The sequence below is a fragment of the Nannobrachium achirus genome (assembly GCF_963921795.1).
Source record: "Nannobrachium achirus genome assembly, chromosome: 22".
Classification (NCBI taxonomy): domain Eukaryota; kingdom Metazoa; phylum Chordata; class Actinopteri; order Myctophiformes; family Myctophidae; genus Nannobrachium; species Nannobrachium achirus.
The window spans coordinates 25701042-25720656 of NC_137829.1; the positions used below are offsets into that span (position 1 = coordinate 25701042).

Consider the following 19615-nt stretch of genomic DNA (forward strand, 5'->3'; position numbering starts at 1 on the left):
CCGTAACTCTTGAACCGTAGATCGGAAAATTAAAATTCTTTTTTCCCTGGATTCCTTGGGTCAAGACGCATCTCCCCATATAGGCCACGCCCATTTGCGCCAGGATAGATTTTCCGCCATCTTGAATTTTCTCCAAAACACACTTTTTGCTCCTTTTCCTACATATTTTCTTCAAATGTCACAAAAATCGGTACACATGATCTACACACACACACACACACACACACACACACACACACACACACACACACACACACACACACACACACACACACAGCTCCACTTCACACGGGTGTGATTTTTTTCTTCAAATGTCACAAAAATCGGTACACATGATCTACACACACACACACACACACACACACAGCTCCACTTCACACGGGTGTGATTTTTGGAGCTGTGTGCAGCTCCCTATACGTGGCTGTGTGGGTCTGTGTGTGTGTGTGTCTGTGTGTCTGTCTGTGTGTCTGTGTGTATGTAGCCTGACTTCGGCGCGTAACTAGTGCCGCACCATTTACGCCACTCGCGCAATATATACATCAAAATGTGCGGCTCGGCCGGGAATGGTGTTCTATTACCTTTCGTTCCGATCCGCCTTACCATGCCGACGTAATCGGCAAAAAACGACGCTTAATTGTCCCCATTGACTTATAATGGGACAATGCAAGAAATCACTTTCAAGTATTTTTCTCTCGTAAACCATAGGAGCTACAGTTTCAAACCTCGGAGAGGAGATTCATAATGATTTTAAGAATGAATCGAAAAATAATTACATCACTCGGCCTCATGGTGGCGCTATAACGGCCCACTTTACGTTTTGCCCCGTAACTCTTGAACCGTAGATCGGAAAATTAAAATTCTTTTTTCCCTGGATTCCTTGGGTCAAGACGCATCTCCCCATATAGGCCACGCCCATTTGCGCCAGGATAGATTTTCCGCCATCTTGAATTTTCTCCAAAACACACTTTTTGCTCCTTTTCCTACATATTTTCTTCAAATGTCACAAAAAACGGTACACATGATCTACACACACACACACACACACACACACACACACACACACAGCTCCACTTCACACGGGTGTGATTTTTACTTTAAATGTTGATTCGGTTTGCTGCAAATAGTGGGAAGGGTCAGGTACCTATATTAGAGTTGAATGGACAGTAGTGTTCTACAACTCTGACCCTTTCAGGAAAGAAGTGGTCATGCAGTGTGTCCCTACTTAATCATGCCCTTAATCTCTTATCTTGCTTTGCCAGACACCTCAAGTGACAGAGATCTACAGAAGGTCCTACAACAGCTTGAGCCTCAGATCTCCTTCCTAGAGGAGCTCACGAAGATGGGAGGAGCCATGAGAACTGTTCTTACAAAAATCCTGACTAATCAGCAAACGTTCAAGGAGTTGAGCATGGGTAAATATCCACATCATTTCGAGACGTCTGTTTTTCAGATCCCTTACATTTAAATGCTGCTGCACAATGTTGACTAAAAGGGGGAGGGGTCGCCGATGGTCTAATTGCGATCATCAGGTTGCAAGTTACTATGAAAACCTCCACCTGCTGTCTGTCAGTCAGTCCCTCCGTCTGTCCGTCACGTCACACTTTTGTCCCTACTCTTATCTCCGGCACCGTTGCCCCTATCCCTGCCAAACTTTGCACACACACTCCTTGGCTGGCAAACCACAACCCCTGCCCCTGATTTCTCACATGCCCCTCTTCTAGCACATGCCCCTCCTGATTGGCTACCATTGCCTTCTAACGTTTGTGTATGCGACCTGACGGTCGCTTATCTTATGATTTAGGGAGTCTTACTGGCTGTGTATACATGCGACCTGACGGTTGCTTATCTTCCGATTAGGGAGTCTTACTGGTGGTTAAGGTGTATACTACATACAGTCTCTATGACTGCGAATCGCGGATTTGATGCCTGTCTCTCTATGCCTGTTTCCTGTCTCTTACTGTTTCTCAAGGTGGTGTTTGTAATTTGGATAGCAGCCGGTCATCGCTATTCGGTAGAGCTGTTAAAATGTCTTTCCTTTTTTTCCCTTTCAGGTCAAGAGGAGAATTTGTATGCTAAACAGAACTACGACAAGTATTTGTCAGCACTGAAGAATTCAGGTCTAGTGTCCGTAGAGGAGAGGGCTCAGGCTGTGGCTGCAGATCTCACAGCTGGAGCAGAGGCTGGAGCTGGAGCATTGGGCTTAATGGGTATGACATCAGTTTAAGGGTCCTGAAACCATAGACATAATATACGTAGATGCCACTGAATCATAGGTGAACGTTGCTACCATCCTGGCATGGACAGCTTGCCATACTGTAACTCTACCGTAAGAAATATGCCAGAGTTTTATATAAGTAACTGAAACAATAGTATTTTATAAACATGATTAGTGTTACTATCTAGAGAAAGATTAGTTCTTTTTTAATATAAAACGCTTAAAGGGGCACTCCACCACTTTTCAACCTGTTCATATAATTGATCCTCACTCAAAAATAGCTTTTTTTTTTTTTTTTTTTTTTTCCAGAGGAGGGCTGTGGGCAGGTCAGAAACCTATAGTCTAGTGACATCATCGATTGCCAATCCAGCTTATAGAAACTGCAGGCTTTCTATTCCTGAAAAGTTGCAATTTTAAAGTGGAAGCCATTGTTCTCGCGATAATAAAAATCTTTTTTTTTTTTTTTTTAAATATTGATAATTTTTTTTTTTTTTGGAAAATGATGATGTCACAAGACTATGGATTCTGAACTTCCCACAGCTCTCCTAGGAGACTTGGACTAAGTAGAAAAAAATTGTGATATTTTATCATGACCATTAGTGAGGACCTATTATATGAAGACAGGTTGAAAAGTGGTGAACTACTCCTTTAAGGTGTAAACCAAGTATCCTTTGTCATAGCATAAATACATGTGATATCTGTAACAAACAAACAGCCTGAAAATTGGTAGAGAATTCAGGGAGCTATCATAGTAAAGTTCTCCTGCTTCAATAGACATATGCTTGCATTAGCAGGCATGGCTTGCCCCAGCCAATATGGCAGTAGTGTTGTTGATGTATAGCTTAATTGAACTACTGTGGCCAATGAGGTATCTATGTATATTATATAGATGACAGAACCCTAGTCTTATTTTGTAGCTTGCTTTCCAGTTTGGGTTCATAACTACAGCAGATTAAAACATGGCTTGCTAGTAAGCAATTCTTTTTGGCAAGTGATGCGGTCTTACTGTAGACTATAAATTAGGCTTAATTCTTTGCACTTTGTACTGGAACTATAGATGATGGTGGTGACAGTGATGTTTTAAAGGCTAATTCATCAACTCTGTTAAAAAGACATTTTAACCTGAAAAAAGGTGTTCAGGCAAAAGCAATATTTTCCCAACTTTCAATATGGCACTTACTGGCGAGTTATTTAGAGGTTTTCTTATTGTGGCATGTTGTGTGCATGTCTTTAGTATAATCTTTAAACGGCAGTAGAATACCCATTTTCTATGTTAGCAGAATGACAGCTCCATTTCTTGCAAAGGAATAAATTCATACAACAAATGCATAGTATTGGATAGGTTCATCTATCAAAGAAACACAAAATATAATTGTAATTGTATAATTGTTGTCTCAATGCTTGTAGTCAGGGACCCACAGGCCCAAAAGCTTCAGGAATAGGGTTGAACCCTTTTATCTCTGTTTTATCTATTGGTTTGGTCATTAAGGTCCACAGAATGAGAGGCCTGCTCTTTCGGAAACATCACGAAAAAAAGTTATGGCCATTTGTATATTCACTGTCCCATTGACTTCACTATACAGGAAAAGAAAAATATTAAAACAAGAAAAATCTGCTTTAAGTAGCATGTGAGGGGTTCTTCATGATTCTGAATCCATTGCAAGCAATTCTTTGCATTCCTTGGGCTAGATTTAGGCCTCACAAAACTGAAAAGTGATGAGTCATTGATGACTCATCATGACTCCTCACTACTACTACTTAAATCAGATTTTTAAGCTGGGCCACCAGCTTCGGTAATCAGGTCATTTTCTTAGACGACCATTGATTACCTCTTCTGGATAGGCTATCCATGTTACATGGTACTGAGCTAAGGGCCAATCGCAGGACAGTACCCCAGGAGTGCCCTTCCAGACAATGGGGGGGAAAGAACTGGGCCAATAGCAGTTACCGCTCCTCCAGGCTATGGGGGAAATTAGCTGTTGGAAAAAGTACTCAAATGTTTTACTTAAGTAAAAGTATCGTAAAAGTATCAATACTGCACTGTAGATGTACTCAGTTACAGATATGAGAAGTAACGAAGTACAAATACTTTGTTACTGTAACAAAGTACTTTTTTCAGTACTTTGTACTTTACTGAGTAGTTATTTGTCTGAGTACTTTTTACTTTTATCCGTTACATTTTAACACAAGTATCTGTACTTTTACTCTGCTACATTTTCAAAACAGGCTCGTTACTTTGGTTTTAATGGTATATAGCCTATTAATGTTGCGCCGGAGCATATCTGAATTATCTGATGCGCATCTGATAGGCACACACAGCCACACATGCAGAGCCCCTCAGCTCAGCAGCAGCAAGCAAGTTCCCAAAAGTTCTTTTTTCGCCAACAGACAACTCTCTCTGCTTTCCTCTTACCTGCAGCCTGCAGGACATCCTCGACATGTTCCCAAATAAATAAGTCCTTATTTAAAGCCATACTGTGTAAGATGCCCAACTAGTGGTCATTAGCCCTATAGCAAACCGCGGTCGCGTCCGCGTCTTTCGGACGTTTTTCGTACCTTCAGACCCCCGCGTCTGCCTCCACCTCGCTGAGATCTATCTTTTAAGGGGTCCCTTGTTCCTGTGCGTTCAGTAATTCCAGAGATACGGACTCCTTCACCCTGCCTGGTAGGCGAAATTACCTATAGAAGGGATGGTACAAACGGGCGACAACAAATATGGCTGCCATAGCGACCCCACTTCAAGATGCGCTGTGATTGGCCGGCAGTTGTATAACCCTCGCTGTGATTGGCCGGTAGTGTGATGACGCAATTTTGGCGCGAGATCCGGTCCACGGCAAGGATCTCAGTTTACATACAGAGAAGGCTTTACAGGCTGAAATTCACGGCGCGGATCTTCTAAAACTTTTGTGATTTAATAGTTAGGAGAATTTTAAGATTTGTTTTATAAAAAAAGTTACATAGTACAACTTTAAACAGTAGGCCTACACAGCTTCCAATTCCAAACACAGCCTTTGTGATCATTAATCCACCCGTACCGCTGGATTAAGAATTGACGTCTTTTCTCTTTTTGTCTTTCCAGGTGTAGCCTATTACAACTCGTTAGCCTCGTCCGAACGTTTTAAAGTGCACTGATCAATAGAGAGAAGTGTAACATTGTAAGTCTCTGTAGAGAGGTTAAAACAAATCAAAACAACTTGAAGCAGTAACATGGGGTATTTTTTTGCTTTGCATATACATGACATAAGGTACATTTCTCACCTTAAACAATGAAATGCAGACATGCACGTACTGCTATGTGTTTGAATAGGGAAACCTTATTTATTTATTTTAGCTTTTATTAAAAAATATTAAAATAAGATTTTGTTTGATAATATAAGTTTTGCCATAATCATGCAGCTTTATTACAATGACACAGCTATAACAGCAATGTTTAAAAATGTTATAGATTACAGTAGTAGACCTATAATCTATAATTCTTTTTAAATTCATATTATTTTTGTATCCATATCATGATATTAGACTGGATAATTATCGTCTGTGATTTGGGATATTGTACTACATATAGTCCAAGTCCAAGTCTTATTTGTCCTTTTTTTTAATAAGACAAAACGGACTCAAACCCCCTAGGACTTGGACTTGACTTGGACACTTTAGGTGGACTCGACTACAACACTATAGCACATTCTCACAATGACATCATAAACATATTAACTAGTATTGTAAGATTACTTTTTAAAATGACAGTAGGCTACCTCTTAGATGACAGTCCTACTTCAATTTAATATCCTTCAAATTCTATTGGCTTTGCACAGAAACATACGGTAAAAATACTTTTAGTTTAGTTTTTAGTTGAGTAACATAATATCTAATGAAAAATTTAAGAAAAAAAAAATCATAAAAAAATATATATAAAAAAAAAATTTAAAAATCCATTTTTGTTAGAAACCCAATTCGAATTCAAATCGATTTTTTCCTGCACCCCTACTTTTTAACCCAGTGACCAGCTTATATATTGACTGTGTCAATTCTTGTTTCTTTCTTTTCTTGTATAGTGAAGTCGATGGGACAGTGAATATCCAAATGGCCATAACTCTTTTTCGCTATGTTTTCGGCAGAGCAGACATCTCATTCTGTGGACCTTAATGACCAAACTAATAGATAAACAGAAATAAAAAGTACGGCATGACATCAGGTCATCTAAAAGTTTGGGTGACTGGGTCCCCGGCTATTGTGAATGAGGTGGTAAAATACCTCTGTTAGGCATGGAATCTTGGTGCGCCAATTTCTATATCCAAGGGATGCATTAATAATTGGATATCAAGCCCTATATTGAACGTGAGGGAAATATTTCTTTAACCGCGCAATGGTCTTAATTGTTGTTTTTACTCCCAGGAGCCACTGCACCGAGCAGCCCAGATGAGTCTAGTAAAGAGGTATGTGTTGATATAATCAAGGGCTAATCATGATGCTTTTTCCATTGTATTTTAGTGACTGTCTTTATTTGCTTATGTTTTATCTCAACCAGTCTATTGTTTTCTGTTATTAAGCTTGTGTGATGTCCGCTGGTTCATATGTTGGTAACATTTATCATTATTTTTTCTCAAAGGAGGACCAAGATGGTGGGCAGTCTGTTGGACAGCGAAAGAGGGTGAAGCTGAGTAGCACCACCAAAGGTACATTAATTCCAATAATTTACTCAAATTGCATGTGAAAAGTTATTAGAGGAGTCTTGTCTTACTTTTCCCTTTTCTACCCCTAGACCAATCTATTATGGATTCTCTGAAACACAAATGCTTTTTGGAGGAGTTGCTTTTTTGGACAATAAAATATGAGTTTCCTCAGAAGATGGTCACCTTCTTATTAAACATGTTGCCAGATCAAGACTATAAGGTAAATTAGTTCTGTTATTAAGCTTGAAATTAAAAGTTCTTATTGATTTACCTTTACGCTTACGCTGAAAACCTAAGGGGGAAAAGTGCAAAGAGCATCAACAAATGCAAACATTGGTCACATTAAGCCTCAGTTATGTGATGGAAAACTTGAAAACTACTTTCTGTCATTTTCTTACAGATCACCTTCACAAAAACATTTGTTCAGCATTATGCATTCATCATGAAAACACTGATGAAAAGCCACGAGTCGGACACCATGTCCAACCGCATTGTGCATATCAGTGTACAGCTGTTTAGCAACGAAGAACTGGCACGCCATGTGACTGAGGAGTGCCAACTGCTAGACATTATGGTCACTGTGCTGCTCTATATGATGGAGAGTTGCCTTATCAAAAGTGAACTTCAAGGTGAGTTGTCTGAATTCTAAATATATGTTGGACTCAGATTGTCATATTATCAACACGGGTATTAAGCAAGTAGTCTATTGATGGGGGAGAAGAATAATTACACCCCTAAATTAAGTCTTAACGAGTTATCCTTTTTTTTTAAGATATGTTTTTGGGCTTTTATGATATGATTTTTTTTGATAGGACAGTAGACTGACAGGAAATGGGGAGAGAGATGGGGAGTGACACAAAGTTGGTCAGAATCAGGAATCGAACCAGCGACACGCTATAAGGCTACACCGAGCCTATGTGGTATGCGGCCAGTGGGCACCCCAACGAGTTATACATTTTAAACACACCTGCTTAACAAGTCAGACATGGTTGGCACAGTCTTACAGCTATAAGGTCTTGGGTTCGAATGACACTGTGGCTTTTCTGTGTGGAGTTTGCTTGTATTCTCCCTTCATCTTTCTTGTTTAGTGCTCTGGGGTGTTGCACCCAAAATACATGCGTGTTTACTTCTGCCAGTGTCCTTGACAAAACTCACTGGCTTTACCCTTAAGTGTAATACACACCAGCAGTGGTATTCCGCTACCAAGTTTTGACATGGTGGCGACGTTCAGTGCATTGTCTATGAACGCCGCTTTACACACTGCGAGATGAGGTGGAGTGGCCAGCAGCAGCCACCCAAGCGTGCTGTGGTCCGAAGTGGGTGTCCCTGTACACATACTAAACAGACTACTACTGTATTGAATATTGATAACGGTTATTTAAACTAGCAATTGTAGTTGTGAAATTCACCAGGATTGAGCAACTATGTGGTCTATTTCTTACCTAATAGATTGTTTACAGACAAGCTGTCAGATAGGGCACAGAGTGTCCGTACTTCTCCTTGTCTGTGAGCTCTCGCATCGGGCATTGCTGCCTGGCTTTTCTGCCTTTATTCACAGTACAGTAGGTAGACGGGAAACAGGGAGAGAGATAGAGAGTGACATGCAGCAAAGGTTGTCGGGATCGGGACCCGAACCCGTGACACGCTGTCAGGCATCAGAGCATATGTGATATGCGCCTGGACCACTATGCCAGCAGGCACCCCATCTAAATTTCTTTAACCATGTCCGTGTGGGTTTATTCCTGGTGTTCTGGTCTCATCTCATGCCAAAATAAGGGATGTTGGGATCCTGCCATTGACTGAGGCACCGGCCTTAGAGCTGGATCTGGTCCCTGGGCACTGCACAGTTGCCACTGCTCCTAATAGGAGGGGTAAAATGTAGAGGACAAATTTCCCTGCTGGGAAGTAACTACAGCATCTAATTTCTTTTCTGCAATAGGTAAAAAGGTATTTTGAGGCTTTTCTGAGATTTAGTAGGGGGAGTAGGGGAGAACCATGCAGCAAATGGTCCGGCTGGCCAGAAATTGAACTGGGGACTCTGTCCCTGTGTGGTACATGTCCTAACCACTCGGCTGTCGGGTCCTCCCAACTACTTACTGAATTTCTAATAAACTAATTTATTTTTTGTTTTTCAGATGAAGAGAACGGTCGCCATGTTGTGGTCAACTGTGGCGAAGCCCTGCTGAAGAACAACACTTACTGGCCTTTAGTTAGTGATTTTATCAATATCCTCTCACACCAAAGTGTAGCGAAAAAATTCCTGGAGGACCATTCATTGTTGATGCTTTGGATGAGTTTCGTGTCATTCTTTCAAGGTAAATGTGATTAGCCGTGATCCATATAATATTAACGCATTTTCTGAATGAATGGCAAGTTTGAACAAAATGAACAAAATAAATCTGGTTTCTGGTCGTTCGACCAGGGGGACAGGGTTTTGATGTTATAATTTCTGTGAGGTTAGGGTTAGGCATAGTTTAGTTAAAGTGAAGTTAATGTTGGTGAACATTAATCGGGGCAAACCACCCGGAAAAGTTTAAACCATGCTTATGGTTTAAGCTGTGTAAGCTTATGATTTTGGTTTAAGCGATTTCACCAGCTCAGTTGTTTTCCAGTAGTATTGATATAACTTTATGAAGTCCCACAAAGAACAGTTTAATCTCCTTCATCTGTCATCCATTTGTCTCACGGAGGAAGTGAGTTATCGGACATGTGACTCATTGTTACCAAATTGGAATTGTAGTTTGTTCTGCTCACTCGCCATGTGAACTGCACCACAGCACTAAAAATAACCCCCACCCTCACGCCATGGTCCAGAGTATCCTCTTACTGATGTCAGTGCAGAGTGTCAACACATTGTATTGTGTTTAACAAATTTATACAGAACCAAATGCATTTAACTTTAAAATAATATCCGTGTTAATGTGACACTGCCGGATCGTGGCAAATGTGCAACAATCTCAATTTAATTTTTTCCCCCCCCTGCTGTAGGTATGAACTTGAATAAGCGGGAGTTGAATGAACATGTGGAATTTGAATCTCAGACATACTATGCAGCATTTGCAGCAGAGCTGGAGGCCTGTGCACAGCCAATGTGGGGTCTCTTAACACACTGCAAAGTCAAAGTAAGTCTCTGCTGGTGCTCTGCTCTGAAGTGTTATTGCGGTGCGAGTGTCAGACACAGTCTGCTGCTTTCTCATTGAACTGATGTCATTAAAATCTTGTCTGTGTGCAGGAGACACAGGAATACACTAAAACGGTGGTCCGCTACTGCTTGGAGACGCTGCAGATTTGGTTTGATGCCATAGGCTTTGTTGATGAGGTGAACATAAAATTGCACCTAGACGTACACACACACACACACGCGCGCGCACACACACACACACACACACACACACACACACACACACACACACACACACACACACACACACACACACACACACACACACACACACACACTAATTTAAACACAGCACTGCACATCCAAGCAGTGTTTGACTGTTTTTCTTTGACTTTATTCTTACAGCCTGCTCCAAATCAAGTGACATTTCACTTGCCACTACATCGCTACTATGCCATGTTTCTCAGTAAGGTAAGACAACAATATTTAGCATACATACTTGTAGATATGTGCAGATTAACACATTATTAACATTACCAGGACCATTATCTACACTGGCATGTTTAATCCATTGACTACGGCTCATAGTATAATTGACACTTCATTTATCATAGCACCATATCATGGTTTGTTTGATTTCCGAGGAAGCCATTGGATTCAGTTCATTTCAGTATGCTATGATAAACAATTGCGGACTTATGAAACTTTCTTGATATGGATAATCCAACACAATAAATATCTAATTTTTTCAAATGTCGAAAGTTCTATTGTTTGATGTTTATTACGCTTAAAACCCACCAGGCGTGCAAGCATAAGTCCATGGACGCACAATGCCGATGAATACGATTTCCCAAACACTCAGAATGTGTGTGTTCTCCTCAGACCGATAGATACAGATTTTCATGAAAGTCTATTTTAGATTGTTTGAATCTGATGTTTTATAGGCAGTAAAGTGCCAAGGGCTCGATCTGGACAGCCTCCTCCCAGACCAAGAGATGCTTATGAAGATCATGGTCCATCCACTCCAGATTCAGGTATTATATGCCAATATACACATTAATTAACATCTTTCATATCTACACATGTTTTATTTTTAATGGTTGACTCTACTTTTCTTGATCCAAATCTAGGCAAGTCTGTCAGAGATCCACAGCAACATGTGGGTGAGGAACGGTCTGCAGATCAAAGGACAGGCTATGACTTACGTGCAGTCTCACTTCTGCAATTCCATGATTGACCCTGACATCTACCTGCTCCAGGTAAGGACTGCTGAGAGTAACTCACAGCGCCAACTGATTAGTCGGTATCATCTAAATGATATTTTATTAGTGTATTTACTTACGCATTCATTTGTCTTGTGTATGTATGTTTTTTCTTTGTCACAGGTGTGCGCTTCAAGGCTGGACCCTGACTATTTCATCTCATCTGTGTTTGAGAGGTAAAGTTGCTTATTAAAAACCTGAGTATCTTCTGCAAATTTGGACACAAATCGATCAGAGGCAGTTTTCAGCTTTCCTTAAACTGTCCATGTCTCACACAGGTTTAAAGTGGTTGACCTGTTGACCATGGCATCCCAGCATCAGAATGCTGTGCTGGACACTGAGCAGGAGAGGCCAATGCTGGAAGGAGCACTGACATTCCTCGTCATATTGTCGAGTCTCCGCATTCACTTGGGTAGGATAGGATTTGAAAATCCAGATTTTCCAGTATGTTTAATCGGCCGTTGTCAATGTCTTCATCACTTAATAGTACATCTCTCTCACTGACAGGCATGGCAGATGATGAGATCCTCAGAGCAGAGATGGTCTCCCAGCTGTGTATGAATGACCGCACTCACAGCTCACTGTTGGACCTCGTATCCTTCACTGCTTACACCTAGCTGGGCCAATGGCTTATTCTAACCTGGCTATGTGGAAGGCCATTTCCGCCACTGAATAAATTAACAAAAAAGGCCTGATTTTTTTTCCTTCCTCATAATTGCGACTTTAAACTCAATTCAGACTTTGTATCATAGAATTCCATGTTGTAGTTTTTTCTTGCAATTGTGACTCATGGCACACAATTCTTGCAATTGTCTGTTTTGCAATTGCGAGATGAAAACCTATTTTATTCAGGATTTGAAAATGGCTCTAACATGACAAATGCTTATCATCTAGGTCTATTGGATTTTTTCTTTTTTACTTAACCACCTTTCTTCAGATTCCTGAGAATCCCAACCCCAAGAGTGGCATAGTTCCAGGGAGCTGCAGCTTTGAAGAGATGCTTTCTGCCGTGGCTGATTTCAAAGCCCCTGTGTTTGAGCCAGGAGGCTCCATGCAGCAGGGCATGTACACACCTAAAGGTAACATTCTATTGACCATTAGCGCCTAGCAAGCAAACAGCCGTAGTAACTGCCCTGTAATTGGGGAGGCTGTGAAGATCGCACATTCTTTGTTTTGCCAACTACCCCCAACAATGCTATCTATTGGGTGCATTTTCAGCAGTCTGCCCAGAGAGGGAACCAACACACCACATGCAATCCCATATGCACATTAACCTGGATAGCAGTATGGTCCCAAAAATAAATCACATTAGATGTGACTGGAAGCCTTGAATTATACCTTCATGCCTCCATGCCTCTGTTGCGCATTTATACTCCAGAATAATTGTTGTCGTTACGATGAAGGAACTACCATGAACACACCATTGTTGGCGTTCAGAAAACTGATATCAATGTTCATAGCAATTCTGAGCATTAAAACTACTTGTATCAAAGAGACCACTTGGGGGCAGCCTTATACCACCTGAGAAATAGGGGAAAATGAACAAAGTGAGTCTATGACCTTTTAACAGCCATTATTATGTCATTATTATGAAATCTTTTCCATTTCTTCTCCCCAAACAGCGGAGGTATGGGAGAAAGAATTTGACCCCATCATGGTTGTTCTCAGAACAGTGTACCGACGTGACGTCCAGTCAGCGATGGACAGATACTCAGCATTGTAAGTTAACATCAGTGCCACAGTTCATCATATAATATAAAAAGTTTAAAAACTTTTGTGGAACTTTGAATCTAAAATGTTTTAGGTTGATGGCTCTTCGTCTTGTTTTAGAAATGTTCAATGCACAAGCGTTTATTGTGTCCTGCTCAGTGTTCCTAGGGTCAGCCTCTCTTTCCACCTGCACCTGAAAGGACAGGATAAGAAGGGTTAGGACTACATGGTGATGGGGTTTGTTCCAATTAGATGGCTGTCGAGCAAAATCAATAATTCAAGTCAAACTGTAATAGAATGTAGGAAATACCTTCTTGGACTACCGTTCATGGAGTCTCCCAGGGCAAATGTGTCGGAAGAGGTGAAGGAGACGGTGTCAGGTTAATGTCTAAAAGCTTAACAGAAAATGATAAAAGATTAAATATACCAAAAGTGGCACTTCCCACAAAATTGTCCTTGTTGGTAATCGTTTGGAAGATTACATGGATAATAAATAAATGTAATGCCATTTCTTGTGCATACAGTATGTACACTAAGACATGCATTTGAAGCAATCACTGAGATTTACAATAGAAGTTACATTTAGAATATATCACTTCATCAGACCTATTCTCAATAGGTGGATTTGGTACAGAAAAGGGTCGTTTTTCATGTTCTGAACACAGGCATGTTTCTCCTTGAAGCATATTGAGGTTGCCATCCCCCTCTTTCAGGGTGTGATACCAGACTTATTTTTCTTGTTCACACAGTCTGAATATGATGGATTGCCTGTCAGCTCAGCCACGTTTTATATAACCATGATCCTTTCATTGCTAATAGAGACTTTGCTGTCCATTGGCTGTTTTGTTGCATAGCCTGAAAGCCTTTGTGCAGTGAATTACTTCAGAGAATGTTGGCTGTCACATCAAAACCGTGTTTTCGGATGGTTTTGCATTGTATTGACCCAGTTATTGCAATGACTTTAAAGCTTAAGCTGCATTCATTTTGCATTAATGAATATTTTTATGTGCTTATGTTTTCTTGTCTCGTGGATAATGTTGTGCTCTAGCTTGAAACAGTCTGGCATTCACACCGGAAATCCCTGGCCACCTTACAAAGAGCGGACACCTCTGCATCCATGTTACAAAGGCCTCGTCAAGCTGTTGCACTGCAAGACACTACACATAGTTATCTTTACTCTTCTCTACAAGGTGAGCCTTTCACAAACTCCTCAGGCATCACAGATTTGCATCTGAATGTACTTTTTTTTGGCATAACAGTAGATGTGTTATTTCTCTAGATCTGGATGGATCACCAGAACATGTCAGAACATGTGTTGTGCATGGTGCTGTATCTCATTGAGCTGGGCTTGGACAATCAGGTTCAAGACATCAAGGAGGATGAGGTAAGAAGTGGGCACTGGCAATCAGGGAAGAGAAACCACTTCATATAGGTGATTCCCCTTGTACTGTGGTGTTGAATTATTACACCTATATCACCCCTAGGATCGTTTTATTCGCCACATTCATACAATGTTTGTGTCTCCCATCTCCAGGAACCTTGTATTGAGGAGCATTGCCATGACAGCTGGTTCCCTGGCACTAACCTCCTGTCTAACCTGCACCATGTCATCAACTTTGTGAGGGTCCGAGTTCCTGAAACAGCCCCTGAAGTGAAGAGAGAGCCCCCCCCCAGCACCAGCACTGAAGCCTCCTCTTTTGGACAGGTGGGAAAACTTTGCAATGGCCTCGCTTCCTGACCGTGCCATGCTGCTTATAAGGGCATAGTCCATCTGTAAAAGGAAAAAGCCTTCCTGCATAACGCCCGCTATTCTAACCACTTAAGTCCTCTATACCTAGTAAACTAATACTTAATTGATCAGGGTCCTCTCTTTATTCCCTCTACACCAAATCCATTCCACACAATTGGCCCCATTGATTGACATGGAAGAAAAGAATGAATGGAAATGCCCATTCTGTACTTTTCTAATTCTATGGGCTGGCCTTTTGAGGCAAGGAGCAACAAGCATCAGCTGAGGCAAAGTATGATTTGTGGTGTCAATCTTTTTGCCAATTATATAAGTACAGTATAGTGAGCATTGAACCGATTAGTGAAACGGTTAGAATGTCTACTATTTAAATATATACACCACACAGGTGATTTTCTTTACCAATTGTGCATTGCAAAATATGTTGTTCATCTCTGATGTTAATTTATTTATCACAGCAATGGGAACACAACATGAACAAAAAAGGATTTTTTTGAACAGTATATTATTCAAGCACATGACTAGTTCATGAACACAGTATTGTATAACACATATTGATGAGTATTATTCCGATTACCGTTATATTTTATCAATTGAGCTGTGGACATTTTAAATGAAAGTTAGATGGCACGATGGACTGAATGTGAGAATCTCAATTACACGGAAATATAATTAGAAATGATCAAAAACAAGCCTAATATTTAATTCATATTTTATTTAAAAATGTCTGTAGCTCTGAACGGACAGGTGCACCGATCTTGCTGCACCTCATTTTGTTGTTTGGTACCTTCATGTTCCTCCATCCCATATTTTTGTTTTTTTATGTTATTTTGCCACACTTGCTCCACAGAATTCCAGGCGTCTCTCAGGGAATTGGAGAGAGGTAGCCGTTTGCATCCCCATTTGTTGCTCTCTGAACGAATAGGCTGCTGGCCTTATTATATTTTTGTGACTTCAGCTCTCTACCGAATGTGTTTGTGTGCTTTTATTTGTGTTTGTTAAATGAATTGTGTGTGCATGTGACAGGAGATCTGCCGTGGCGTCTTTGGTTTTTGTACATATGATGCTGTACTTCAGCAGGTCCCTCCCCCTGGACCGCTGAAACTAATTACGTGTGTAATGCAGGTTTGGGTAAACGCTTTTTAACCGCATGTCGGGGTGATTGATGTCGTTCTGACTGGGCCGCTATGATGTATGTTTATTTAACAGAGCTGCTCGGGTCCTTTTGTCGGGTCAGGTCACAGCAATCCTTCAGATGGTTCACATGCTCCTGCATCAGGACGATTTTTCTTTTTTTTTTTAAGAATTTCCTCAAGCGTGCAGTCGGTCTAAACCCGTTGAGTAAAGGTAGTCTTGAAACGTCAGCTTGAATTTTATAACTGCCGTTTAATTTGACTTTTATGCGTGCTCAACATGGCTGACTATGGTAATGTGGCACCGCTCCAATCCATCAGAACCCAGGGCTCTTTCAGTGGTAATGTAATTTGAGTGGAGATAGTGTTTTGCTGAAACACAGACACACAGACACACACTGCTTTTGGATGCTTTGGAATTACAGTCTGACTGATGCCAGATCTTTGGCTCTGATGCCGATCACGAGGGTCCTAAACCTCGATTTGATCAAAGTTTCAATTTAATTTACACATAATAATTGCTGATAACTATAAAAAAGTCACACAATAGTCGTTATATCGGCCAGACATTTATCAGTCGGGCTCTAATTACAACATAATTGTTACAGGCTCTGTTGTGCTCTCTGGTTTCACATTATTAGATTTCTTGTGCAGCACTTTGGTAACCTTAAGTGTTATAAAATGTGCTATATCAATAAAGTGGATTGGATTACACTGTCAAGTAGGGTTGCAACGGAACTCTGTGTTACCGGTGTTACCGGTGAGCGTGCACAACACCGAGTACTTTACTTGCACACCGATAACACCGTTAAATAAAAAGAAAACTCATCCGCCGCTTTGCTCTGCCCCGAGGAGATGTGACGTTCGCCAACGATTCCGCTCTTTTGAACAGCTCTTTTAAATGAACGATGGGATTCGGTTCTCAATCGCGGGAGGCCGGGAGCTGTTCCTTGTGTGGGAGTGTCGAGAATCAGAATTCAGAATCAACGGATCATTCACGGGGCGAGGCACAGCCCATCAGACTGCATGATGTCTCGTCCCCACTCGCAGGGCAGACTGGAGACTAGTTGTGGCTTTATGTCACAGCGCACAGTAGGCGGAAAAACAACCATTAGCCAAACAAGAAAATGCAGGGATGTTGTAACACTAACAGTGTTGTTGCTTTTTTACAAAGCTGAATTTTTAATATGGTCGGATGGTGGTTGTTGTTGTTGTAGCTTGAGGTAGCATTGGCTGCTACTGAGTGCTCACAAGACAAGACAAGACAAGACAAGACAAGACACGCAATGGTGGTTGAAACGGTGTTACCGATAACCGTGGTGTTGACACGGACGATATTTTCGGTGTTAAAAATCTCATACCGTTGCAACCCTACTGTCAAGATGTGAGCCTGGATGCTTTTTGTAATGGTTTGGTTGGTTGCTTGTTGTATGGTGTGTGCGCGGCACTGCGCGCGTGTCTGTCTATAATTCCTGTATGTCTGAATGTAATGAACATGTAAATGCCTAGATGACCTTGTCCATTCATTAGATGCAACTCTGCTTGTAACTTCCTGTTGCAGAACCTGCGGGAGGCCCAGTTGTTCAGCCTGGTTACGGAACGCCGGAGGAAGTTCCAGGAGATCATCAACCGCAGCAGCACGGAAGCCGCGCAGGCCGTCAGGCCCAAGAGCTCGTCAACGCGCTGGGTCCCCCCAGGCACGCCACCGCAGCTGGTCACGGAGATCCTGGAGATCCGCGAGAGCATGCTGTCGCTGCTCATTAAGCTCCACCAGAAGCTGTCGGCCAAGCAGAACTCCCTGTCAGCTACCTGGCTCGAGGACACTGACACAGGCCGGCACGCTCACGGAGATGGCATCACGGCCATCGAACGCATCCTCGTCAAGGCGGCTGCTCGCAGCCGCCAGAGCAAGCGCAGCATCCAGGAGATCTGTGGAAAGGTCTGTCCTCCTGTGCCACCAAAGAAGAACAGTCCAGCTGACAAGAAAACCATGGATAAAGAAGAAAGGTAGAACTCAACAGTCTGGCATGCATAGCCCCAAAACTGTAATGCATTTCTACTTGTACAATTTGTGAATCCATAACTTAGTGAGTTAATACTACTTCTATTTCACCATCTATTTAAAATGATCCTCAATAGGTTCATCATAAACATTGCAATGTAGATACTTTTTTGCAGCATGGCTCTGAAGGAGTTTAACCGTTTAGAAGAGGTGTCTGTTTGTGTCTGGAGCTAATCTTGCTAAATCAGCACCACATTTCTTGTGGAAAGTCAACAAAGACTGATGCCATAGATCACTGGTTCCAAAACAGTGGGTCACATTTTTGTGGGTCCCTTAATTTTTTTGTTTCCTACATTTGTTTTTAAATTATTATTTCAAATCGTTTTAAATATATATTCCCAAAAAAGCTAAGATTTTCATGAATTAAAAAGTAATTTCATTAATAAATAAAAGAAAAATCGAAGAAATTCCATGAATTAGACAACAAATGTCTAAGAAGTAGTGAAAATAGCTGATCCACAAGCTCATAACGTGGCGTGATGCGTTGTGAGCTTGTAGATCTGCTGTTTTCACTAGTTTGGGTCCCAGGGCAAACATCTAATCTCTCTTTTGAGTCTCGAGCTGAAAGGTTTGGGAACCACTCCCATAGATGACTGTAGACTGATGTTACATGCTGGCCACATGAAGTCCAATATCCTCACACCGTGCCCATGTGGAACCAGAGATCCACATGATTCGATTTTTATATTGCTCTCAAAAGACAGTTATTCCACTGCTATTTTTGGTGTGCGACACGGCGCGCAGCCACCTATAAATCAGACGCTATTCTGTGACTCCAATATCCCTCTATAATGATGATGGAATGGACTATAAGCACTCAATAATGGCCTGTATCTGAGGTTGACCCACAGACAAAGACAAAGGTTGCATCTCTCCCATCTGCAAGGACTGTAGCCGTTGCCAAGGCAACCGTTGGGGCAGTGATGCGGTTGGCAGCAGTGAAAAGCCAAAGAGTGGTGCTGCCCATTTCTCAGGCTGGTTGTCTGCGACCCTGAAGCTGTCAGTGAAAATTACTGAGCTGTGGTGCTCCTGTCAGCATTTGTTTATGTCCTCTTATTAGGGTCTCAATTTATAGTCGGCACTGCACCGTCTGCACAGAGGGCCATTGCCTGGGTCTGCCAGCCACATTATTAGCCTAATAATAATCCCACCATGAACACTTGGTCACAAAACCCTGTGGAAATCAAATATTCGCAGTGCATAACAGTAGCTGGCACTATGGAGGCAAGTCTCTTACGTACCCAATGGAAGACCACATAGTATTTGTAGAGGAAACATACCTCACACAACAAGCATTTTACTTAACTATTGACTCTAATGCACTTGTGGCAGCCAAGAGGGAATCGTGAATGCACTTAGAGAGGCGGGGGATTGTTAATGGCTTGTTATAAAGATGAATGCTGGTCGCGGTGTGTAAAACCTCCATTGTCCCTTAAAAGGAGAATGTGTTGCTATGGTAATGGTTTAAACATTTTGAACGGTGCTAACCGCTCCTACGCCTGGCTTTGTGTGTAGGTATGTATGTATGAGTGTCCGTATGAGCATGAGACTAACGTCATAGAAAGTATGCTGAGACAGACATCGCCACAGCTTCTTTCACGCCCATACAAGGAGATATGCACGTGTGTTGTGTTTGATAGCATGCATTTTTTTTCTTTTCTAAAATCAAAATGATGATACAACATGCCTGCAGTT

The 19615-nt window shown here is 41.5% G+C and overlaps 1 protein-coding gene across 1 annotated transcript in view; it reads left to right on the forward strand.

Moving 5' to 3' along the window:
* The window catches only part of ubr3 (ubiquitin protein ligase E3 component n-recognin 3), a 49624-nt gene that overhangs the window by 2468 nt on the left and 27541 nt on the right, over positions 1–19615 (forward strand). The window contains exons 3-23 of the mRNA XM_080752541.1: positions 1260–1412; positions 2052–2207; positions 6608–6648; positions 6822–6888; positions 6975–7105; positions 7286–7514; positions 9021–9200; positions 9874–10007; positions 10118–10204; positions 10412–10477; positions 10951–11040; positions 11137–11265; positions 11392–11444; positions 11547–11680; positions 11776–11861; positions 12206–12347; positions 12891–12987; positions 14027–14168; positions 14258–14362; positions 14513–14683; positions 17420–17865. Coding sequence (XP_080608667.1) covers positions 1260–1412; positions 2052–2207; positions 6608–6648; positions 6822–6888; positions 6975–7105; positions 7286–7514; positions 9021–9200; positions 9874–10007; positions 10118–10204; positions 10412–10477; positions 10951–11040; positions 11137–11265; positions 11392–11444; positions 11547–11680; positions 11776–11861; positions 12206–12347; positions 12891–12987; positions 14027–14168; positions 14258–14362; positions 14513–14683; positions 17420–17865 — 2839 coding nt within the window. The remainder of the gene's footprint in view (positions 1–1259; positions 1413–2051; positions 2208–6607; positions 6649–6821; positions 6889–6974; positions 7106–7285; positions 7515–9020; positions 9201–9873; positions 10008–10117; positions 10205–10411; positions 10478–10950; positions 11041–11136; positions 11266–11391; positions 11445–11546; positions 11681–11775; positions 11862–12205; positions 12348–12890; positions 12988–14026; positions 14169–14257; positions 14363–14512; positions 14684–17419; positions 17866–19615) is intronic.